Source organism: Salmo salar, chromosome 18 (genome assembly GCF_965601325.2).
Source record: "Salmo salar chromosome 18, fSalSal1, whole genome shotgun sequence".
Taxonomy (NCBI): domain Eukaryota; kingdom Metazoa; phylum Chordata; class Actinopteri; order Salmoniformes; family Salmonidae; genus Salmo; species Salmo salar.
In genome coordinates this window covers 46,098,204-46,124,895 of record NC_138308.1, presented here as the reverse complement: position 1 = coordinate 46,124,895, position 26,692 = coordinate 46,098,204, and the positions used below count along the sequence as shown (strand labels likewise).

The 26,692-nt window shown below is 46.6% G+C and overlaps 1 protein-coding gene across 2 annotated transcripts in view; it reads left to right on the top strand.

Annotated features, from left to right (window-relative positions):
* LOC106613940 (dedicator of cytokinesis protein 1) overlaps positions 1-26,692 on the top strand; it is a 733,517-nt gene that overhangs the window by 69,886 nt on the left and 636,939 nt on the right. For both annotated transcript variants that reach the window (XM_045701156.2, XM_045701155.2), the window contains exons 11-14: positions 5,419-5,491; positions 16,158-16,237; positions 21,261-21,386; positions 22,788-22,912. In XM_045701156.2, the coding sequence (XP_045557112.1) occupies positions 5,419-5,491; positions 16,158-16,237; positions 21,261-21,386; positions 22,788-22,912 (404 nt within the window). The remainder of the gene's footprint in view (positions 1-5,418; positions 5,492-16,157; positions 16,238-21,260; positions 21,387-22,787; positions 22,913-26,692) is intronic.

The following is a 26,692-nucleotide window of genomic DNA, read 5'->3' as shown; positions in this document are numbered from 1 at the left end:
TAGTCTGGGTACCAGTCTGTTAGTGCTAACGTTCCTCTAGCCTTGGTACCAGTCTGTTAGTGCTAACGTTCCTCTAGCCTTGGTACCAGTCTGTTTGTGCTAACGTTCCTCTAGCCTGGGTACCAGTCTGTTTGTGCTAACGTTCCTCTAGCCTTGGTACCAGTCTGTTTGTGCTAACTTTTCTCTAGCCTGGGTACCAGTCTGTGCTAACATTCCACTTATTGTACCCTGTGTCATATCCCCAACATGTTTAGCATATGATACAGAGCATAAGGAGTGGAATATTGGCACGAAACAAGCTACACTGTAAGTGTATCCATGTTACCAGATCACTGACTGGACCCACAGTACAGGTCCCTCCAGCCAAACAGAAGCTGAGGAGAAGAACTAGAATGGGGAGAAGCTCCTCAGATCACTGCCATTTGGCAGTACAATCAATATGGCCACCGCTCCACCCATCACGGAACGTTGACTTGGAATGGGAATATTAGTTCTATTCATTCCATTGCTATGCTCTGTTCTACTGTGTGGCTTGAAAGTTACTGGTTTCTAGAGACTTTATTCTTGTTTCGGAATGGCTGCAATTCTGGAACCCGACTTCCTTTTGCAAAAACTATGTTATCCACTTAGCCTATCTCCTTTCACCTGCTGCTCCGTGCTCAGTCACTCATTTCACCTGCTGCTCAGTGGTCAGTCACTCCTTTCACCTGCTGCTGCTCCGTGCTCAGTCACTCCTTGACCCTGCTGCTGCTCCGTGGTCAGTCACTCCATGACTCTGCTGCTGCTCCGTGCTCAGTCACTCCATGACTCTGCTGCTGCTCCGTGCTCAGTCACTCCTTGACTCTGCTGCTGCTCCGTGCTCAGTCACTCCTTGACTCTGCTGCTGCTCCGTGCTCACTCACTCCTTGATCCTGCTGCTGCTCCGTGCTCAGTCACTCCTTGATCCTGCTGCTGCTCCGTGCTCAGTCACTCCTTGACTCTGCTGCTGCTCCGTGCTCAGTCACTCCTTGACTCTGCTGCTGCTCCGTGCTCAGTCACTCCTTGACTCTGCTGCTGCTCCGTGGTCAGTCACTCCTTGACTCTGCTGCAGCTCCGTCGTCAGTCACTCCTTGACCCTGCTGCTGCTCCGTGGTCAGTCACTCCTTGACCCTGCTGCTGCTCCGTGGTCAGTCACTCCATGACCCTGCTGCTGCTCCGTGGTCAGTCACTCCTTGACTCTGCTGCTGCTCCGTGCTCACTCACTCCTTGACCCTGCTGCTGCTCCGTGGTCAGTCACTCCATGACTCTGCTGCTGCTCCGTGCTCACTCACTCCTTGACCCTGCTGCTGCTCCGTGGTCAGTCACTCCATGACTCTGCTGCTGCTCCATGCTCACTCACTCCTTGACCCTGCTGCTGCTCCGTGGTCAGTCACTCCTTGACTCTGCTGCTGCTCCGTGGTCAGTCACTCCTTGACTCTGCTGCTGCTCCGTGGTCAGTCACTCCATGACTCTGCTGCTCCTTCTACACAGAAGTTGAAACAGACGCAGCTCTTTGTTTGTTGTAACAGTAGGCTATTGCAAACATAAACATGACACAGGCAGGTTGTTTAGGGATTTAATGTTATGTGTTCAGGAGGGGAGTTACATGAAGCTATTTCAGCCAGCTGTATGTAGACTACACATCATATAAACTAGCACTAGCAAGCCACAGACAGGCACTTCATAGGGATTTAATGTCATTTTTTCATCTTCCTTCCATTCATTGGCTAAACAGGAGTCAGACTGCTGGCTATATGGCAGCATACCTATTCAGATGACATCACACAAAACGCTCATTGTTTTGCCCCGATGCAATGTGTAGAATGTATCTTGCTTGTGCTACGGCGATAGAGAGAGAAGGTTATAGACTTTATGTACTGTTTAACATTGACCTTCTATACTATATGTCTCTGTCTCTATCAGTAACAGACTGCTATACCATTGACCTTCTATACTATATGTCTCTATCAGTAACAGACTGCTATACCATTGACCTTCTATACTATATGTCCTGTCTCTATCAGTAACAGACTGCTATACCATTGACCTTCTATACTATATGTCCTGTCTCTATCAGTAACAGACTGCTATACCATTGACCTTCTATACTATATGTCCTGTCTCTATCAGTAACAGACTGCTATACCATTGACCTTCTATACTATATGTCTCTGTCTCTATCAGTAACAGACTGCTATACCATTGACCTTCTATACTATATGTCTCTATCAGTAACAGACTGCTATACCATTGACCTTCTATACTATATGTCTCTATCTCTATCAGTAACAGACTGCTATACCATTGACCTTCTATACTATATGTCTCTATCTCTATCAGTAACAGACTGCTATACCATTGACCTTCTATACTATATGTCTCTATCAGTAATAGACTGCTATACCATTGACCTTCTATACTATATGTCTCTATCTCTATCAGTAACAGACTGCTATACCATTGACCTTCTATACTATATGTCTCTATCAGTAATAGACTGCTATACCATTGACCTTCTATACTATATGTCTCTGTCTCTATCAGTAACAGACTGCTATACCATTGACCTTCTATACTATATGTCTCTATCAGTAATAGACTGCTATACCATTGACCTTCTATACTATATGTCTCTGTCTCTATCAGTAACAGACTGCTATACCATTGACCTTCTATACTATATGTCTCTGTCTCTATCAGTAACAGACTGCTATACCATTGACCTTCTATACTATATGTCCTGTCTCTATCAGTAACATACTGCTATACCATTGACCTTCTATACTATATGTCCTGTCTCTATCAGTAACAGACTGCTATACCATTGACCTTCTATACTATATGTCCTGTCTCTATCAGTAACAGACTGCAATACCATTGACCTTCTATACTATATGTCTCTATCAGTAACAGACTGCTATACCATTGACCTTCTATACTATATGTCTCTATCAGTAACAGACTGCTATACCATTGACCTTCTATACTATATGTCTCTATCAGTAACAGACTGCTATACCATTGACCTTCTATACTATATGTCCTGTCTCTATCAGTAACAGACTGCTATACCATTGACCTTCTATAATATATGTCTCTATCTCTATCAGTAACAGACTGCTATACCATTGACCTTCTATACTATATGTCCTGTCTCTATCAGTAACAGACTGCTATACCATTGACCTTCTATACTATATGTCTCTATCAGTAACAGACTGCTATACCATTGACCTTCTATACTATATGTCCTGTCTCTATCAGTAACAGACTGCTATACCATTGACCTTCTATACTATATGTCTCTGTCTCTATCAGTAACAGACTGCTATACCATTGACCTTCTATACTATATGTCTCTATCAGTAACAGACTGCTATACCATTGACCTTCTATACTATATGTCTCTATCTCTATCAGTAACAGACTGCTATACCATTGACCTTCTATACTATATGTCTCTATCAGTAATAGACTGCTATACCATTGACCTTCTATACTATATGTCTCTGTCTCTATCAGTAACAGACTGCTATACCATTGACCTTCTATACTATATGTCTCTGTCTCTATCAGTAACAGACTGCTATACCATTGACCTTCTATACTATATGTCCTGTCTCTATCAGTAACATACTGCTATACCATTGACCTTCTATACTATATGTCCTGTCTCTATCAGTAACAGACTGCAACCTGACCCATCTGCCGCACGCGCTGCTCCTGACCTCACTATATGTCTCTATCAGTAACAGACTGCTATACCATTGACCTTCTATACTATATGTCTCTATCAGTAACAGACTGCTATACCATTGACCTTCTATACTATATGTCTCTATCAGTAACAGACTGCAATACCATTGACCTTCTATACTATATGTCTCTGTCTCTGTCAGTAACAGACTGCTATACCATTGACCTTCTATACTATATGTCTCTGTCTCTATCAGTAACAGACTGCTATACCATTGACCTTCTATACTATATGTCTCTGTCTCTGTCAGTAACAGACTGCTATACCATTGACCTTCTATACTATATGTCTCTATCAGTAACAGACTGCTATACCATTGACCTTCTATACTATATGTCCTGTCTCTATCAGTAACAGACTGCTATACCATTGACCTTCTATACTATATGTCCTGTCTCTATCAGTAACAGACTGCTATACCATTGACCTTCTATACTATATGTCTCTATCAGTAACAGACTGCTATACCATTGACCTTCTATACTATATGTCTCGTCTCTATCAGTAACAGACTGCTATACCATTGACCTTCTATAATATATGTCTCTATCTCTATCAGTAACAGACTGCTATACCATTGACCTTCTATACTATATGTCTCTATCAGTAATAGACTGCTAAACCATTGACCTTCTATACTATATGTCTCTGTCTCTATCAGTAACAGACTGCTATACCATTGACCTTCTATACTATATGTCCTGTCTCTATCAGTAACAGACTACTATACCATTGACCTTCTATACTATATGTCCTGTCTCTATCAGTAACAGACTGCTATACCATTGACCTTCTATACTATATGTCCTGTCTCTATCAGTAACAGACTGCAATACCATTGACCTTCTATACTATATGTCTCTATCAGTAACAGACTGCTATACCATTGACCTTCTATACTATATGTCTCTATCAGTAACAGACTGCTATACCATTGACCTTCTATACTATATGTCTCTATCAGTAACAGACTGCAATACCATTGACCTTCTATACTATATGTCTCTGTCTCTGTCAGTAACAGACTGCTATACCATTGACCTTCTATACTATATGTCTCTGTCTCTATCAGTAACCGACTGCTATACCATTGACCTTCTATACTATATGTCTCTGTCTCTGTCAGTAACAGACTGCTATACCATTGACCTTCTATACTATATGTCTCTATCAGTAACAGACTGCTATACCATTGACCTTCTATACTATATGTCCTGTCTCTATCAGTAACAGACTGCTATACCATTGACCTTCTATACTATATGTCCTGTCTCTATCAGTAACAGACTGCTATACCATTGACCTTCTATACTATATGTCTCTATCAGTAACAGACTGCTATACCATTGACCTTCTATACTATATGTCCTGTCTCTATCAGTAACAGACTGCTATACCATTGACCTTCTATAATATATGTCTCTATCTCTATCAGTAACAGACTGCTATACCATTGACCTTCTATACTATATGTCCTGTCTCTATCAGTAACAGACTGCTATACCATTGATCTTCTATACTATATGTCTCTATCAGTAACAGACTGCTATACCATTGACCTTCTATACTATATGTCCTGTCTCTATCAGTAACAGACTGCTGTACCATTGACCTTCTATACTATATGTCTCTATCTCTATCAGTAATGGATGTGACTGACATCATAACAGGCAAGATGGATGATGAGGACAAGCAGCATTTCATCCCCTTCCAGCCGTGAGTATGAAATACACACACACACACACACACACACACACACACACACACCACACACACACACACACACACACACACACTCTCTCTCCTATCCATCACCATATTACAGCACACTAAGTCATAAAACCCATATTGATGTCTCAGTTTCTACTTCATCATGGGAACATGTTGCATAAACACATCAAATATGGACCAGAACATTATGGTGGTCTATGTTGGGACCACTATGGACCAGAACATAAGGTCTACGTTAGGGTAGTACACTGACCTCTATGGACCAGAACATAAGGTCTACGTTAGGGTAGTACTCTGACCTCTATGGACCAGAACATAAGGTCTACGTTGGGGTAGTACTCTGACCTCTATGGACCAGAACATTAGGTCTACGTTAGGGTAGTACTCTGACCTCTATGGACCAGAACATAAGGTCTACGTTAGGGTAGAACTCTGACCTCTATGGACCAGAACATAAGGTCTATGTTAGGGTAGTACTCTGACCTCTATGGACCAGAACATAAGGTCTACGTTAGGGTAGTACTCTGACCTCTATGGCCCAGAACATAAGGTCTACGTTAGAGTAGTACTCTGACCTCTATGGACCAGAACATTAGGTCTACGTTAGGGTAGTACTCTGACCTCTATGGACCAGAACATAAGGTCTACGTTAGGGTAGAACTCTGACCTCTATGGACCAGAACATAAGGTCTATGTTAGGGTAGTACTCTGACCTCTATGGACCAGAACATAAGGTCTACGTTAGGGTAGTACTCTGACCTCTATGGCCCAGAACATAAGGTCTATGTTAGGGTAGTACTCTGACCTCTATGGACCAGAACATAAGGTCTACGTTAGGGTAGTACTCTGACCTCTATGGACCAGAACATAAGGTCTACGTTAGGGTAGTACTCTGACCTCTATGGACCAGAACATAAGGTCTACGTTAGGGTAGTACTCTGACCTCCTATGGACCAGAACATAAGGTCTACGTTAGGGTAGTACTCTGACCTCTATGGACCAGAACATAAGGTCTACGTTAGGGTAGTACTCTGACCTCTATGGACCAGAACATAAGGTCTACGTTAGGGTAGTACTCTGACCTCTATGGACCAGAACATTAGGTCTACGTTAGGGTAGTACTCTGACCTCTATGGACCAGAACATTAGGTCTACGTTAGGGTAGTACTCTGACCTCTATGGACCAGAACATAAGGTCTACGTTAGGGTAGTACTCTGACCTCTATGGACCAGAACATAAGGTCTACGTTAGGGTAGTACTCTGACCTTTATGGACCAGAACATAAGGTCTACGTTAGGGTAGTACTCTGACCTCTATGGACCAGAACATAAGGTCTACGTTAGGGTAGTACTCTGACCTCTATGGACCAGAACATAAGGTCTACGTTAGGGTAGTACTCTGACCTCTATGGACCAGAACATAAGGTCTACGTTAGGGTAGTACTCTGACCTCTATGGACCAGAACATAAGGTCTACGTTAGAGTAGTACTCTGACCTCTATGGACCAGAACATAAGGTCTACGTTAGGGTAGTAGTCTGACCTCTATGGACCAGAACATTAGGTCTACGTTAGGGTAGTACTCTGACCTCTGTCCCTGAAGTCGTCTCCTCTACCGTAGAAGCAGTGTGTAGAGTAGACAGGGCCTGCATCTGAAACGGCATCCTATTCCCTATTTGTTTTTATTATGGATCCCCATTAGTTCCTGCCAAGGCAGCAACTACTCTTCCTGGGGTTTATTATGGATCTCCATTAGTTCCTGCCAAGGCAGCAGCTACTCTTTCTGGGGTTTATTATGGATCCCCATTAGTTCCTGCCAAGGCAGCAGCTACTCTTCCTGGGGTTTATTATGGATCCCCAGTAGTTCCTGCCAAGGCAGCAGCTACTCTTCCTGGGGTTTATTATGGATCCCCATTAGTTCCTGCCAAGGCAGCAGCTAATCTTCCTGGGGGTTATTATGGATCCCCATTAGTTCCTGCCAAGGCAGCAACTACTCTTCCTGGGGTTTATTATGGATCTCCATTAGTTCCTGCCAAGGCAGCAGCTACTCTTTCTGGGGTTTATTATGGATCCCCATTAGTTCCTGCCAAGGCAGCAGCTACTCTTCCTGGGGTTTATTATGGATCCCCAGTAGTTCCTGCCAAGGCAGCAGCTACTCTTCCTGGGGTTTATTATGGATCCCCATTAGTTCCTGCCAAGGCAGCAGCTAATCTTCCTGGGGTTTATTATGGATCCCCATTAGTTCCTGTCAAGGCAGCAGCTACTCTTCCTGGGGTTTATTATGGATCCCCATTAGTTCCTGTCAAGGCAGCAGCTACTCTTCCTGGGGTTTATTATGGATCCCCAGTAGTTCCTGCCAAGGCAGCAGCTACTCTTCCTGGGGTTTATTATGGATCCCTATTAGTTCCTGCCAAGGCAGCAGCTACTCTTCCTGGGGTTTATTATGGATCCCCATTAGTTCCTGCCAAGGCAGCAGCTACTCTTCCTGGGGTTTATTATGGATCCCCATTAGTTCCTGCCAAGGCAGCATCTACTCTTCCTGGGGTTTATGAGGATCTCCATTTAGTTCCTGTCAAGGCAGAAGCTACTCTTCCTGGGGTTTATTATGGATCCCCATTAGTTCCTGCCAAGGCAGCAGCTACTCTTCCTGGGGTTTATTATGGATCTCCATTAGTTCCTGCCAAGGCAGCAGCTGCTCTTCCTGGGGTTTATTATGGATCCCCATTAGTTCCTGCCAAGGCAGCAGCTACTCTTCCTGGGGTTTATTATGGATCCCCAGTAGTTCCTGCCAAGTCAGCAGCTACTCTTCCTGGGGTTTATTATGGATAACCATTAGTTCCTGCCAAGGCAGCAGCTACTCTTCCTGGGGTTTATTATGGATCCCTATTAGTTCCTGCCAAGGCAGCAGCTACTCTTCATGTGGTTTATTATGGATCCCCATTAGTTCCTGTCAAGGCAGCAGCTACTCTTCCTGGGGTTAATTATGGATCCCAATTAGTTCCTGCCAAGGAAGCAGCTACTCTTCCTGGGGTTTATTATGGATCCCCAGTAGTTCCTGCCAAGGCAGCAGCTACTCTTCCTGGGGTTTATTATGGATCCCCATTGGTTCCTGCCAAGGCAGCAGCTACTCTTCCTGGGGTTTATTATAGAATCCCCATTAGTTCCTGTCAAGGCAGCAGCTACTCTTCCTGGGGTTTATGAAGGATCCCCATTAGTTCCTGCCAAGGCAGCAGCTACTCTCCCTGGGGTTTATTAAGGATCCCCATTAGTTCCTGCCAAGGCAGCAGCTACTCTTCCTGGGGTTTATTATGGATCCCCATTAGTTCCTGCCAAGGCAGCAGCTACTCTTCCTGGGGTTTATTATGAATCTCCATTAGTTCCTGCCAAGGCAGCAGCTACTCTTCCTGGGGTTTATTATGGATCCCCATTAGTTCCTGCCAAGGCAGCAGCTACTCTTCCTGGGGTTTATTATGGATCCCCAGTAGTTCCTGCCAAGGCAGCAGCTACTCTTCCTGGGGTTTATTATGGATAACCATTAGTTCCTGCCAAGGCAGCAGCTACTCTTCCTGGGGTTTATTATGGATCCCTATTAGTTCCTGCCAAGGCAGCAGCTACTCTTCCTGGGGTTTATTATGGATCCCCATTAGTTCCTGCCAAGGCAGCAGCTACTCTTCCTGGGGTTTATTATGGATCTCCATTAGTTCCTGTCAAGGCAGCAGCTACTCTTCCTGGGGTTTATTATGGATCCCCATTAGTTCCTGCCAAGGCAGCAGCTACTCTTCCTGGGGTTTATTATGGATCCCCATTAGTTCCTGCCAAAGCAGCAGCTACTCTTCCTGGGGTTTATTATGGATCCCCATTAGTTCCTGCCAAGGCAGCAGCTACTCTTCCTGGGGTTTATTATGGATCCCCATTAGTTCCTGCCAAGGCAGCAGCTACTCTTCCTGGGGTTTATTATGGATCTCCATTAGTTCCTGTCAAGGCAGCAGCTACTCTTCCTGGGGTTTATTATGGATCTCCATTAGTTCCTGCCAAGGCAGCAGCTACTCTTCCTGGGGTTTATTATGGATCCCCATTAGTTCCTGCCAAAGCAGCAGCTACTCTTCCTGGGGTTTATTATGGATCCCCATTAGTTCCTGCCAAGGCAGCAGCTACTCTTCCTGGGATTTATTATGGATCCCCATTTAGTTCCTGCCAAGGCAGCAGCTACTCTTCCTGGGGTTTATTATGGATAACCATTAGTTCCTGCCAAGTCAGCAGCTACTCTTCCTGGGGTTTATTATGGATAACCATTAGTTCCTGCCAAGGCAGCAGCTACTCTTCCTGGGGTTTATTATGGATCCCCATTGGTTCCTGCCAAGGCAGCAGCTACTCTTCATGTGGTTTATTATGGATCCCTATTAGTTCCTGCCAAGGCAGCAGCTACTCTTCATGTGGTTTATTATGGATCTCCATTAGTTCCTGTCAAGGCAGCAGCTACTCTTCCTGGGGTTTATTATGGATCCCCATTAGTTCCTGCCAAGGCAGCAGCTACTCTTCCTGGGGTTTATTATGGATCCCCATTAGTTGCTGCCAAGGCAGCAGCTACTCTTCCTGGGGTCCAAACACATTAAAGCACGTATAAAACAAAAGATAAAACACAGTACATCATATAACATTATTACACATCTACAATACTAAATGTATAATACCACCACACAACAATATTACCATGTATGTGTGTGTCTACCTTTTTGTGTGTGTTTCTTCACAGTCCCCGTTGTTTCATACGGTGTATTTTGTTGTATGATTGGTCGGCTATTTGAGCCAGTAAATGGGTCTTTACTATTCTTAGGTAGTGGAATGACTTTAGCTTCCCTCCAGGCCTGAGGGAACACGCTCTCTAGTAGGCTTATATTGAAGATGTGGCAATATAGGAGTGGCAATATCTTCTGCTATTATGCTCAGTAATTTTCCACACAGATTGTCAGACCCCGGTGGCTTGTCATTGTTGATAGACAACAATCTTCTTTTTCACCTCTTCCACACTGACTTTACGGAATTGGTCAGATATATTTGGATGTGTAGTGTCAGAGTTTGTTGGTGGCATGTTGTTCCCTATATAGTGCACTACTGCCCTATAGGCCCTGGTCTAATGTAGTGCACTGCTACCCTATAGGCCCTGGTCTAATGTAGTGCACTGCTACGCAATAGGCCCTGGTCTAAAGTAGTGCACTACTACCCTATGGGCCCTGGTCTAAAGTAGTGCACTACTACCCTATGGGCCCTGGTCTAAAGTAGTGCACTATATAGGAAATAGGGTGCCATTTGGGACTCAGGCCCTCCACTATTCCACTGTGACTAAATTAAGGCGATCTCATTAACTGCCTGTGTTCCTGAGAGGATTTCATAATTGGAAATGCTTTAGTATGAGTCCCAAATGGCACCCTATTCCTTATATAGTGCACTAGCATTGACCCCAAATGGCACCCTATTCCCTATATAGTGCACTACTATTGACCCCAAATGGCACCCTATTCCCTATATAGTGCACTACCACCCTATTCCCTATATAGTGCACTACCACCCTATTCCCTATATAGTGCGCTACTTTTTGAACTTAGTGAAGGATGTAGGGAATAGAGTGTGATTTGGAGCTCAGTCGTAGGAACCAAGCAGTTTAGTTTAGTTGGCACGGTAGGCAGATCTCTTCAGTTAACAGCTCTATCTAGGAACATAAATCATGGGTTAGACTTCACATTTACACAGAGGAAAAGGGAGAGAAGTAGGTGTGTGTTGGACGCAAGGTTGAATTTCACACACACACACAGACAATATCGTAGTGATGAATTTCCAGTGTCGGTAGTTTCCTTAATAGCAGCTTGAGTTTTTAGCTACGACCCTGTTCTAAAGGCAAACTAAACAGGAAGTTACCGTTCCTAAAAAAAGGACTGTTTGATGTAACTATATAATTGGTTAGAGATCTCTGGCATGCAAACAGCTTCGTTTTGGAGACGGAAATGGCCCTCACGTTTGTAAATCAAAGCTTGAGATATAATGTCACGTTCCTCCTTATTGTTGCCAGCGGCAACATCTTTCCCTGTAAGACTTGGACCAGGGCTACGATGGCCTTTTCTAATCTAATTTATTATGATTTAGTTAAAGTCTAAAGGAAGAGGAAATGGTTAGATGTTAGTCAATGTTATTGCTGATTTTTAATTCAATCAAGCTCTTCTTTACTTCATTTCTACCCTTAAACATACTATTCTGTATAAACATGCTATACTGTATAAACGTACTGTACTGTATAAACATACTGTACTGTATAAACATGCTATATGTATTCCATTAAATGCTATGCATCATTCAGACAAGTTGAGTATTAACTAGAGGAGACACCTTGTTTACACCTCAAAGTGAAGACGAGTTGAGTCTTAACTAGAGGAGACACCTTGTTTTCACCTCACCTTATTCCCTATGTAGAGCCCTGGTAAAAAGTAGTGCACTATATTGTGAATCGGGTGCCATTTTGGCTGTACTGTTGATACCGGTGTTGTGTGTATCCAGGGTAACATGTTGAAATGGATGTGATTGAAACCCTGTTAAAACCCTGAGGGAGTTGGTTAGTTATACTGCAGTGGTCTTAAAAGCTCTCCTCTGGGACCCCCCCCCTTGACGTTTCACCGTTTTGTCGTAGCCCTGAACTAGCTCACTTGATTTGGCCTCGGTGATTTGTTGACACGTTGAATCAGGTGTGCTAGCTGAGGAATAGTTCAAATCCATGGAACGAGTTCCCGGTGGAGAGGTTTTGAAAACCCCTGTTGTACTGCACCTCTTCTCTGACACCTCTCCTCTCGTTCTCCCATCACTTGTTCTCCTACACTCCTTTTCTTGTTGTCGTTGCACTCTCCAGTGGTGGCTGGTGGCACTTTAAATCGTAGGACGGGCTCATAGTAATGGCTGGAACAGAATAGGTGGACCGGTATTGAACAACATGGCATCCTTGGGTTTGATGCCATTCCATTTACTCCATTCCAGACATCACTATGAGCCGGTCTCACCATTGTCTCACGTAGACTGTCTGATCTGATCAGATAACTCGCAAACACTCATGGGATGGAGAAAAATAAGTTTGGATAAAATATACTGTCCTAACATTCAAAAATGTTACCATGGTGACATCGTCCACTGGAACCGCCTTTCATCCTCAAGAGTCGATGAATCTGACCCATAACTTTTAAATGCCTTACAACTTCATCAACAAGCTAGGAAACTAGCTACCAGCTACACTGGTTCTAGCTACACTGGTTCTAGCTACCAGCTACACTGGTTCTAGCTACACTGGTTCTAGCTACCAGCTACACTGGTTCTAGCTACAGTGGTTCTAGCTACCAGTTACACTGGTTCTAGCTACACTGGTTCTAGCTACCAGCTACACTGGTTCTAGCTACAGTGGTTCTAGCTACCAGTTACACTGGTTCTAGCTACACTGGTTCTAGCTACACTGGTTCTAGCTACCAGTTACACTGGTTCTAGCTACACGGGTTCTAGCTACCAGTTACACTGGTTCTAGCTACACTGGTTCTAGCTACACGGGTTCTAGCTACCAGTTACACTGGTTCTAGCTACACTGGTTCTAGCTACCAGTCACACTGGTTCTAGCTACACTGGTTCTAGCTACCAGTTTCACTGGTTCTAGCTACACTGGTTCTAGCTACCAGTTACACTGGTTCTAGCTACACTGGTTCTAGCTACACTGGTTCTAGCTACACTGGTTCTAGCCACCAGTTACACTGGTTCTAGCTACACTGGTTCTAGCCACCAGCTACACTGGTTCTAGCTACACTGGTACTAGCTACCAGCTAAACTGGTTTCTAGCTACACTGGTTCTAGCTACCAGTTACACTGGTTCTAACTACACTGGTTCTAGCTACCAGTTACACTGGTTCTAACTACACTGGTTCTAGCTACCAGTTACACTGGTTCTAGCTACACTGGTTCTAGCTACCAGTTACACTGGTTCTAGCTACACTGGTTCTAGCTACCAGTTACACTGGTTCTAGCTACACTGGTTCTAGCTACCAGTTACACTGGTTCTAGCTACACTGGTTCTAGCTACCAGTTACACTGGTTCTAGCTACCAGCTACACTGGTTCTAGCTACACTGGTACTAGCTACCAGCTAAACTGGTTCTAGCTACACTGGTTCTAGCTACCAGTTACACTGGTTCTAGCTACACTGGTTCTAGCTACCAGCTACACTGGTTCTAGCTACACTGGTTCTAGCTACCAGCTACACTGGTTCTAGCTACACTGGTTCTAGCTACCAGCTAAACTGGTTCTAGCTACACTGGTTCTAGCTACCAGCTAAACTGGTTCTAGCTACACTGGTTCTAGCTACCAGCTAAACTGGTTCTAGCTACACTGGTTCTAGCTACCAGCTAAACTGGTTGTAGCTACACTGGTTCTAGCTACCAGTTACACTGGTTGTAGCTACACTGGTTCTAGCTACCAGTTACACTGGTTGTAGCTACACTGGTTCTAGCTACCAGTTACACTGGTTGTAGCTACACTGGTTCTAGCTACCAGCTAAACTGGTTCTAGCTACACTGGTTCTAGCTACCAGCTAAACTGGTTGTAGCTACACTGGTTCTAGCTACCAGTTACACTGGTTGTAGCTACACTGGTTCTAGCTACCAGTTACACTGGTTGTAGCTACACTGGTTCTAGCTACCAGTTACAGCTGTTGTAGCTACACTGGTTCTAGCTACCAGTTACACTGGTTCTAGCTACACTGGTTCTAGCTACCAGTTACACTGGTTGTAGCTACACTGGTTCTAGCTACCAGTTACACTGGTTGTAGCTACACTGGTTCTAGCTACCAGCTAAACTGGTTCTAGCTACACTGGTTCTAGCTACCAGTTACACTGGTTGTAGCTACACTGGTTCTAGCTACCAGTTACACTGGTTGTAGCTACACTGGTTCTAGCTACCAGTTACACTGGTTGTAGCTACACTGGTTCTAGCTACCAGTTACACTGGTTGTAGCTACACTGGTTCTAGCTACCAGTTACACTGGTTGTAGCTACACTGGTTCTAGCTACCAGTTACGCTGGTTGTAGCTACACTGGTTCTAGCTACCAGTTACACTGGTTGTAGCTACACTGGTTGTAGCTACTCTTTTTCCTCCCCTTGTTTTAATGCCCCTGCGCTACAGACACACAACGCCCCACATCTGTCTCTCTCAGCTCTCACAGCAGCTGCCACATCATGTGACTCCCCAGCTTCCCAAACTACATCTGCTGTTTTCTCCTGCTCTGTACTCTGTCACTGCTCCTCACAATCAATATGGCTCGGTGCCCTAGACGGTGCCCTAGCCTGTGCCCTAGCCTGTGCCCTAGCCTGTGCCCTAGCCTGTGCCCTAGACGGTGCCCTAGCCTGTGCCCTAGCCTGTGCCCTAGACGGTGGCCTAGACGGTGCCCTAGCGCTAGACCCCTCACATAAATAAATCCTGTTTTAGTCGTCCTTTACTTCATCTATGTCACCTCTATGGGTAGGTAGGCTCCATCATTTCCTTAATGCTTTAGACATGAAGATGGTAGGAAACTGAGACACCTTTGCTTCACTATCTTGCTTTGTTACTAGAAGGACACTAGAGTTGGCTGGCACAATGTCCTAAACCATCATCTCTTCTGTGTTTCCTTCCTTAACGTTGGTTCCTCATCCTGCTCCTCTACTGTAATCTAACATGTCTCTGTCGTGTTGGTTCCTCATCCTGCTCCTCTACTGTAATCTAACATGTCTCTGTCGTGTTGGTTCCTCATCCTGCTCCTCTACTGTAATCTAACATGTCTCTGTCGTGTTGGTTCCTCATCCTGCTCCTCTACTGTAATCTAACATGTCTCTGTCGTGTTGGTTCCTCATCCTGCTCCTCTACTGTAATCTAACATGTCTCTGTCGTGTTGGTTCCTCATCCTGCTCCTCTACTGTAATCTAACATGTCTCTGTCGTGTTGGTTCCTCATCCTGCTCCTCTACTGTAATCTAACATGTCTCTGTCGTGTTGGTTCCTCATCCTGCTCCTCTACTGTAATCTAACATGTCTCTGTCGTGTTGGTTCCTCATCCTGCTCCTCTACTGTAATCTAACATGTCTCTGTCGTGTTGGTTCCTCATCCTGCTCCTCTACTGTAATCTAACATGTCTCTGTCGTGTTGGTTCCTCATCCTGCTCCTCTACTGTAATCTCCTCTCCTCCTCTTCCTCTCCTCCTCCTCTGCTCTCTCTCTCTGCCTTCCTCTCCCTCTCTCTCTCTGCCCTCTCTTCTCCTCCTCCTCTCCTCTCTCTCTCCTCCTCTCCTCTCCTCTCCTCTCTCTCTCTCTGGCCTCTCTTCTCCTCCTCCTCTCTCTGTCCTCCTCTCCTCTCTCTTCCTGCCCTCTCCTCCCCTCCTCCTCTCTCCCTGCCCTCTCCTCCCCTCCTCCTCTCTCTCCCTGCCCTCTCCTGCCCTCCTCCTCTCTCTCCCTGCCCTCTCCTCCCCTCCTCCTCTCCTCCTCTCCTCTCTCTCTCTCTGCCCTCCTCTCCTCTGGTGTTGTTCCTGTCATGTGCCTACTACAGGCTAGCGTTGGATGACGCCGTGCTTCGCCACAGGCAGCTGAACATCTCCCGTTTTTCACCCAGGGTGGCGGGGGAGAGCGACTTTCTCCAGACCGTCATCAACAAGGTCATCGCTGCCAAGGAGGTCAACCACAAGGGACAAGGTAAAGTTACTGTCCAGGGAGGGAGGAGATGCTTGGAGTGGTACTGTGAGAGAGCAGGGAGGTTCTGTTGGGTGGCGTTACTGTATGAGAGACTATACAGTATGATATGCAATACAATATGATATACAATACATTATGACTGAGGAATTTGGTCCAAGGAGGCCAATCACAAACAACATTTTTAAAGTTACTGTACAGGGAGGAATGATATAACAGGCCTGGGGTCTGACTAAAGGACGACAGGCCTGGGGTCTGACTAAAGGACGACAGGCCTGGGGTCTGACTAAAGGACGACAGGCCTGGGGTCTGACTAAAGGACGACAGGCCTGGGGTCTGACTAAAGGACGACAGGCCTGGGGTCTGACTAAAGGACGACAGGCCTGGGGTCTGACTAAAGGACGACAGGCCTGGGGTCTGACTAAAGGACGACAGGCCTGGGGTCTGACTAAAGGACGACAGGCCTGGGGTCTGACTAAAGGACGACAGGCCTGGGGTCTGACTAAAGGACGACAGGCCTGGGGTCTGACTAAAGGACGACAGGCCTGGGGTCTGACTAAAGGACGACAGGCCTGGGGTCTGACTAAAGGACGACAGGCCTGGGGTCTGACTAAGGGACGACAGGCCTGTGGTCTGACTAAGGGACGACAGGCCTGGGGTCTGACTAAGGGACGACAGGCCTGGGGTCTGACTAAGGGACGACAGGCCTGGGGTCTGACTAAGGGACGACAGGCCTGGGGTCTGACTAAGGGACGACAGGCCTGGGGTCTGACTAAGGGACGACAGGCCTGGGGTCTGACTAAGGGACGACAGGCCTGGGGTCTGACTAAGGGACGACAGGCCTGGGGTCTGACTAAGGGACGACAGGCCTGGGGTCTGACTAAGGGACGACAGGCCTGGGGTCTGACTAAGGGACGACAGGCCTGGGGTCTGACTAAGGGACGACAGTCCTGGGGTCTGACTAAGGGACGACAGTCCTGGGGTCTGACTAAGGGACGACAGTCCTGAGGTCTGACTAAGGGACGATATCTTAGTAACAGCTCTGGGATTGACATATCTTGGTTTAGTGGACCCCAGACCACCTGAAGAGGGATTTGTAGAGGGAGGAGAACAGTCTCTGTGGTGTTGTCATGTTGAATGAAGTTATGTCAGATCCACTCGGTCATCCCTGGCCAAGGAATCACACAGAGCACGGTGAGGAAGCAGCGGTGTGTGTGTGTGGGAGGAGGTGTGTGTGTGTGTGTGTGTGTGTGGCCAGGGAGACACACAGTGAGGAAGCAGCGGTGTGTGTGTGTGTGTGTGTGTGTGTGTGTGTGTGTGTGTGTGTGTGTGTGTGTGTGTGTGTGTGTGTGTGTGTGTGTGTGTGTGTGTGTGTGTGTGTGTGTGTGTGTGTGTGTGTGTGTGTGTGTGTGTGGGGGGGGGGGCCAGGGAGAGGCACAGTGAGGAAGCAGCGGTGTGTGTTTGTGTGTGTGTGGCCAGGGAGAGACACAGTGCACAGTGAGGAAGCAGCGGTGTCTGTGTGGGAGGATGGCTGTTCTTGATTATGGACCATGTCGTACAGCCTGCAGAGGGAGGAGAGGATGGCTGTTCTTTATTATGGACCATGTCGTACAGCCTGCAGAGGGAGGATGGCTGTTCTTTATTATGGACCATGTCGTACAGCCTGCAGAGGGAGGAGAGGGTGGCTGTTCTTTATTATGGACCATGTCGTACAGCCTGCAGAGGGAGGATGGCTGTTCTTTATTATGGACCATGTCGTACAGCCTGCAGAGGGAGGAGAGGGTGGCTGTTCTTTATTATGGACCATGTCGTACAGCCTGCAGAGGGAGGAGAGGATGGCTGTTCTTTATTATGGACCATGTCGTACAGCCTGCAGAGGGAGGAGAGGATGGCTGTTCTTTATTATGGACCATGTCGTACAGCCTGCAGAGGGAGGAGAGGATGGCTGTTCTTTATTATGGACCATGTCGTACAGCCTGCAGAGGGAGGAGAGGGTGGCTGTTCTTTATTATGGACCATGTCGTACAGCCTGCAGAGGGAGGAGAGGATGGCTGTTCTTTATTATGGACCATGTCGTACAGCCTGCAGAGGGAGGAGAGGATGGCTGTTCTTTATTATGGACCATGTCGTACAGCCTGCAGAGGGAGGAGAGGGTGGCTGTTCTTTATTATGGACCATGTCGTACAGCCTGCAGAGGGAGGAGAGGGTGGCTGTTCTTTATTATGGACCATGTCGTACAGCCTGCAGAGGGAGGAGAGGATGGCTGTTCTTTATTATGGACCATGTCGTACAGCCTGCAGAGGGAGGAGAGGATGGCTGTTCTTTATTATGGACCATGTCGTACAGCCTGCAGAGGGAGGAGAGGATGGCTGTTCTTTATTATGGACCATGTAGTACAGCCTGCAGAGGGAGGAGAGGATGGCTGTTCTTTATTATGGACCATGTAGTACAGCCTGCAGAGGGAGGAGAGGATGGCTGTTCTTTATTATGGACCATGTAGTACAGCCTGCAGAGGGAGGAGAGGATGGCTGTTCTTTATTATGGACCATGTCGTACAGCCTGCAGAGGGAGGAGAGGATGGCTGTTCTTTATTATGGACCATGTAGTACAGCCTGCAGAGGGAGGAGAGGATGGCTGTTCTTTATTATGGACCATGTAGTACAGCCTGCAGAGGGAGGAGAGGATGGCTGTTCTTTATTATGGACCATGTCGTACAGCCTGCAGAGGGAGGAGAGGATGGCTGTTCTTTATTATGGACCATGTCGTACAGCCTGCAGAGGGAGGAGAGGGTGGCTGTTCTTTATTATGGACCATGTAGTACAGCCTGCAGAGGGAGGAGAGGATGGCTGTTCTTTATTATGGACCATGTAGTACAGCCTGCAGAGGGAGGAGAGGGTGGCTGTTCTTTATTATGGACCATGTCGTACAGCCTGCAGAGGGAGGAGAGGATGGCTGTTCTTTATTATGGACCATGTCGTACAGCCTGCAGAGGGAGGAGAGGGTGGCTGTTCTTTATTATGGACCATGTAGTACAGCCTGCAGAGGGAGGAGAGGGTGGCTGTTCTTTATTATGGACCATGTAGTACAGCCTGCAGAGGGAGGAGAGGGTGGCTGTTCTTTATTATGGACCATGTCGTACAGCCTGCAGAGGGAGGAGAGGATGGCTGTTCTTTATTATGGACCATGTCGTACAGCCTGCAGAGGGAGGATGGCTGTTCTTTATTATGGACCATGTCGTACAGCCTGCAGAGGGAGGATGGCTGTTCTTTATTATGGACCATGTCGTACAGCCTGCAGAGGGAGGATGGCTGTTCTTTATTATGGACCATGTCGTACAGCCTGCAGAGGGAGGAGAGGATGGCTGTTCTTTATTATGGACCATGTCGTACAGCCTGCAGAGGGAGGAGAGGATGGCTGTTCTTTATTATGGACCATGTCGTACAGCCTGCAGAGGGAGGATGGCTGTTCTTTATTATGGACCATGTCGTACAGCCTGCAGAGGGAGGAGAGGGTGGCTGTTCTTTATTATGGACCATGTCGTACAGCCTGCAGAGGGAGGAGAGGATGGCTGTTCTTTATTATGGACCATGTCGTACAGCCTGCAGAGGGAGGATGGCTGTTCTTTATTATGGACCATGTCGTACAGCCTGCAGAGGGAGGATGGCTGTTCTTTATTATGGACCATGTCGTACAGCCTGCAGAGGGAGGATGGCTGTTCTTTATTATGGACCATGTCGTACAGCCTGCAGAGGGAGGATGGCTGTTCTTTATTATGGACCATGTCGTACAGCCTGCAGAGGGAGGATGGCTGTTCTTTATTATGGACCATGTCGTACAGCCTGCAGAGGGAGGATGGCTGTTCTTTATTATGGACCATGTCGTACAGCCTGCAGAGGGAGGAGAGGGTGGCTGTTCTTTATTATGGACCATGTCGTACAGCCTGCAGAGGGAGGATGGCTGTTCTTTATTATGGACCATGTCGTACAGTGGCCACCAGCCAATCCCAGATCTTCCTCTCAGATGTTTTGACTTGAAATAATGTAACAACATTAACCAATTAAAAGCAGTTCTGTAGCGATGAGGTTTGTGCAGTAAGCTATAGACCCAGTATATCATCACTGCATGTTGGTCCATTTGGTTTAAGAGGAGACAGACCCTCAGACAGACTGACCTCCCCTGTTGCTAAGTCCCACTGTCTCTCTGGCTGCGTTCCAAACGGCACCTCTTTTCCATACATAGTGAACTACGGGCCCTGGTCAAAAGTAGTGCACTACATAGGGAATAGGGTAGCCAATTGGGATACGACCTCGGTCTACTGGCCAATTAGCTGAGGATGTTACAACTACTGCTCCGTGTTCTGTTTCAGAACGATGTAAATGTTCTGTCTGATGACCCATATTTCCTGAAGAAAGGAAGCAGTTACACACGGACCAAATGAAAAGAATGAACTGCAGGATTTTAAAGCTTTATATTTGGAACACTGGTAAACTACGAGCTGCCATAGAAACCCCTCTTCATAAACTAGAGAGAGTCATTTTCCTGAAGAAGAAAAAAAACAGTGTGAATTGCTCCATGTGGTAAATTTAGACTCCTTGACCTCCAGCAATTTGTCTTGGTTCTCATACCAACTGGAGATTCCCACTGAGATCGTCATACGTTGGTATTAGCATTAGCTTCCTTAACAACGGTCTCTTCTCCCTCCCTCCCTGTTCCCAGGTCTGTGGGTGACCCTGAAGATGCTCTGATTTGATTGATTACATGTCATATTTCCTGTTCCCAGGTCTGTGGTGATGCTCTGATTTGATTGATTACATGTCATATTTCCTGTTCCCAGGTCTGTGGGTGACCCTGAAGATGCTCTGATTTGATTGATTACATGTCATATTCCCTGTTCCTAGGTCTGTGGGTGACCCTGAAGATGCTCTGATTTGATTGATTACATGTCATATTCCCTGTTCCCAGGTCTGTGGGTGACCCTGAAGATGCTCTGATTTGATTGATTACATGTCATATTCCCTGTTCCCAGGTCTGTGGGTGACCCTGAAGCTGCTTCCGGGTGATATCCATCAGATCAGGAAGGACTTCCCTCACCTGGTTGACCGTTCCACAGCCGTAGCCCGCAAGATGGGCTTCCCAGAGATCATCATGCCAGGTAGTATTATGATCCATTCAGAGATCGTCATGCCAGGTAGTATTATGATCCATTCAGAGATCATCATGCCAGGTAGTATTATGATCCATTCAGAGATCATCATGCCAGGTAGTATTATGATCCATTCAGAGATCATCATGCCAGGTAGTATTATGATCCATTCAGAAATCATCATGCCAGGTAGTATTATGATCCATTCAGAAATCATCATACCAGGTAGTATTATGATCCATTCAGAGATCATCATGCCAGGCAGTATTATGATCCATTCATAAATCATCATACCAGGTAGTATTATGATCCATTCAGAGATCATCATGCCAGGTAGTATTATGATCCATTCAGAGATCATCATGCCAGGTAGTATTATGATCCATTCAGAGATCGTCATGCCAGGTAGTATTATGATCCATTCAGAAATCATCATACCAGGTAGTATTATGATCCATTCAGAGATCGTCATGCCAGGTAGTATTATGATCCATTCAGAGATCGTCATGCCAGGTAGTATCAGAGATACTCTGAGTGATCGGCTATGAAAAGCCAACTGACATTTACTCCTGAGGTGCTGACCTGTTGCACCCTCGACAACCACTGTGATTATTATTATTTGACCCTGCTGGTCATTTATGAACGTTTGAACATCTTGGCCATGTTCTGTTATAATCTCCACCCGGCACAGCCAGAAGAGGACTGGCCACCCCTCATAGCCTGGTTCCTCTCTAGGTTTCTTCCTAGGTTCTGATCTTTCTAGGGAGTTTTTCCTAGCCACCATGCTTCTACATTGCTTGCTGTTTGGGGTTTTAGGCTGGGTTTCTGTACAGCACTTTGAGATATCAGCTGATGTAAGAAGGGCTTTATAAATAAATGTGTTTGATTGATTGATAGTATCGTGCCCTCTTTCCACTGTGAGATTCAAACCGGTGTTGGTCTTGAAGACTCTATATATGGTCTGACTTGGGGCCAAATTGGGACACGACCCTTTGTCAGTGAGATCCACATTCAGCATGCAGGTCTACAGTCAGAATACGACCCTTTGTCAGTGAGATCCACATTCAGCGTGCAGGTCTACAGTCAGAATACGACCCTTTGTCAGTGAGATCCACATTCAGCGTGCAGGTCTACAGTCAGAATACGACCCTTTGTCAGTGAGATCCACATTCAGCATGCAGGTCTACAGTCAGAATACGACCCTTTGTCAGTGAGATCTACATTCAGCGTGCAGGTCTACAGTCAGAATACGACCCTTTGTCAGTGAGATCCACATTCAGCGTGCAGGTCTACAGTCAGAATACGACCCTTTGTTAGTGAGATCCACATTCAGCGTGCAGGTCTACAGTTAGAATACGACCCTTTGTCAGTGAGGTGTGTGTACTCATAAGCCTGTTTGTTTCCCCTTAGGTGACGTGCGTAACGATATCTACGTAACCCTGGTTCAGGGAGAGTTTGATAAAGGCAGCAAATCCACCCCCAAGAATGTAGAGGTCACCATGACAGTCTACGACGAGGACGGAAAGAAACTGGAGGTATTGAGAGACACACACACACACACACACGCACACACGCACACACGGAAAGAAAGTGGAGGTACTGACTGACGAATTAATGTTGGTCTCACTGCTTTTTAGATCTCGTTCTTTCCACCTCGTGGTCCATTTTCTAGAGGTTTGACGTGCTGTAGTTCAGCTCTCACTGGGGAAAGTTCTGTCCACCTCGTGGTCCATTTTCTACAGGTTTGACGTGCTGTAGTTCAGCTCTCACTGGGGAAAGCCAAAACCTGTGATTAAGAGGGCTGACCGGACCTGACTGCTATTTCTCAATGCTTGGCTATCAGCTTACTGTAGTCCATCAATTCTCAAAAACATACTTTCAAACCGAAATTGCCCTGATTGTTTGTGAACACCAGACAAATTACCTTCTTTAACCCGTCTCCTCCCCTTCATCTACACTGATTTGAAGTGGATTTAACAAGTCACATCAATAAGGGATCATAGCTTTCACCTGGTCAGTCTGTCATGGAAAGAGCAGATGTTCCTAATGTTTTGTCCACTCTGTGTCTAACATGCTACAGTCTAACACACTACCAATGCTACAGTGCTAGCCAGCCGGCTCCTCCGAACCCATCTCATCGTCAGCTGCACTTCAGAGGGACTTCATTTGCATATAATTATGGCGATCATCTTTGTCGTCTCTTCCAGAGTCTGGGCTGAGCTCGGCAGTAGAGGCTGGGGCCTAATCATTAACGTCTCTTCCAGAGTCTGGGCTGAGCTCGGCAGTAGAGGCTGGGGCCTAGTCATTAACGTCTCTTCCAGAGTCTGGGCTGAGCTCGGCAGTAGAGGCTGGGGCCTAATCATTAACGTCTCTTCCAGAGTCTGGGCTGAGCTCGGCAGTAGAGGCTGGGGCCTAGTCATTAACGTCTCTTCCAGAGTCTGGGCTGAGCTCGGCAGTAGAGGCTGGGGCCTAATCATTAACGTCTCTTCCAGAGTCTGGGCTGAGCTCGGCAGTAGAGGCTGGGGCCTAGTCATTAACGTCTCTTCCAGAGTCTGGGCTGAGCTCGGCAGTAGAGGCTGGGGCCTAATCATTAACGTCTCTTCCAGAGTCTGGGCTGAGCTCGGCAGTAGAGGCTGGGACCTAATCATTAACGTCTCTTCCAGAGTCTGGGCTGAGCTCGGCAGTAGAGGCTGGGACCTAGTAATTTTCTCCAGTCTGAGACTAAATGCACAATGGCAGCAGCTGAGCCTGATGACTCTTTATGCTCCTGGACTCTGTTCCCCAGCAGGAGGAAGTCTCATCTTCTCATCCAGGATATCATCTCTCCTGTCTCACACCATATCCTTCCCATCTCTCTGGGTCTGATATCCTGTAGCCCTGACCCCTCACACCATATCCTTCCCATCTCTCTGGGTCTGGTATCCTGTAGCCCTGACCCCTCACACCATATCCCTCCCTTCTCTCTGGGTCTGATATCCTGTAGCCCTGACCCCTCACACCATATCCCTCCCGTCTCTCTGGGTCTGATATCCTGTAGCCCAGAGCCCTCACACCATATCCCTCCCTTCTCTCTGGGTCTGATATCCTGTAGCCCAGAGCCTTCCCACCATATCCCTCCCGTCTCTCTGGGTCTGATATCCTGTAGCCCAGAGCCCTCACACCATATCCCTCCCTTCTCTCTGGGTCTGATATCCTGTAGCCCAGAGCCCTCACACCATATCCCTCCCTTCTCTCTGGGTCTGATATCCTGTAGCCCAGAGCCCTCACACCATATCCCTCCCGTCTCTCTGGGTCTGATATCCTGTAGCCCAGAGCCCTCACACCATATCCCTCCCTTCTCTCTGGGTCTGATATCCTGTAGCCCTGACCCCTCACACCATATCCCTCCCTTCTCTCTGGGTCTGATATCCTGTAGCCCAGAGCCCTCACACCATATCCCTCCCTTCTCTCTGGGTCTGATATCCTGTAGCCCTGACCCCTCACACCATATCCCTCCCTTCTCTCTGGGTCTGATATCCTGTAGCCCTGACCCCTCACACCATATCCCTCCCGTCTCTCTGGGTCTGATATCCTGTAGCCCAGAGCCCTCACACCATATCCCTCCCTTCTCTCTGGGTCTGATATCCTGTAGCCCAGAGCCTTCCCACCATATCCCTCCCGTCTCTCTGGGTCTGATATCCTGTAGCCCAGAGCCCTCACACCATATCCCTCCCTTCTCTCTGGGTCTGATATCCTGTAGCCCAGAGCCCTCACACCATATCCCTCCCGTCTCTCTGGGTCTGATATCCTGTAGCCCAGAGCCCTCACACCATATCCCTCCCTTCTCTCTGGGTCTGATATCCTGTAGCCCTGACCCCTCACACCATATCCCTCCCTTCTCTCTGGGTCTGATATCCCGTAGCCCAGAGCCCTCACACCATATCCCTCCCTTCTCTCTGGGTCTGATATCCTGTAGCCCTGACCCCTCACACCATATCCCTCCCTTCTCTCTGGGTCTGATATCCTGTAGCCCAGAGCCCTCACACCATATCCCTCCCTTCTCTCTGGGTCTGATATCCTGTAGCCCTGACCCCTCACACCATATCCCTCCCTTCTCTCTGGGTCTGATATCCTGTAGCCCAGAGCCCTCACACCATATCCCTCCCTTCTCTCTGGGTCTGATATCCTGTAGCCCTGACCCCTCACACCATATCCCTCCCTTCTCTCTGGGTCTGATATCCTGTAGCCCAGAGCCCTCACACCATATCCCTCCCTTCTCTCTGGGTCTGATATCCTGTAGCCCAGAGCCCTCACACCATATCCCTCCCTTCTCTCTGGGTCTGATATCCTTTGCAGGACCGCCACAATTTGTCTTACCGTGGACTGATGAACGTCAAGGCTTTTAGAGATACTTTTGTAGCCCTTTCCAGCTTTATGCAAGTCAACAATTCTTCATCTTAGGTCTTCTGAGATCTCTTTTTTTCGAGGCATGGTTCACATTAAACAATGCTTCTTGTGAATAGCAAACTAACATTTTGAGAGTGTTTTTTATAGGGCAGGGCAGCTGTAACCAACATCTCCAATCTCGTCTCATTGATTGGACTCCAGGTTAGCTGACTCCTGACTCCAGTTAGCTTTTGGAGAAGTCATTAGCCTTTAGAGAAGTCATTAGTCTAGGGATTCACATTCTTTTCCCAACCTACACTGTGAATGTTTAACCTCTCTGGGGTATGTGAAATAGCAGAGCGCCAAATTCAAAACAACAAAAATCTCATAATTCAAATTTCTCACACATACAAGTATTATACACCATTTTAAAGATAAACTTCTCATTAATCCAACCACAGTGTCCGATTTCAAAAAGGTTTCACGGCGAAAGCATAGCATTAGATTATGTTAGGACAGCACCTAGACAAGAAAACCCACAGCTATTTTCCAAGCAAGGAAAAGGCGTCACAAAAACCAGAAATACAGCTAAAATTAATCACTAACATTTGATGATCTTCATCAGATGGTACTCATAGGACTTCATGTTACACAATACATGTATGTTTTGCTCGATAAAGTTCATATTTATATCCAAAACCCAATTTTGCATTGGCGTGTAATGTTCAGAAATGTTTTGCCTCCAAGACATCCAGTGAATTTACAGAAATACTCATCATAAACGATGATAAAATATACAACTGTTATGCATAGAATTAAAGATACACTTCTCCTTAATGCAACCGCTGTGTCAGATTTCAAAAAAGCTTTACTGCTAAAGCACACTTTGCAATAATCTGAGTATAGCGCTCAGCCACCAAAACAAGCCATACAGATACCCGCCATGTTGT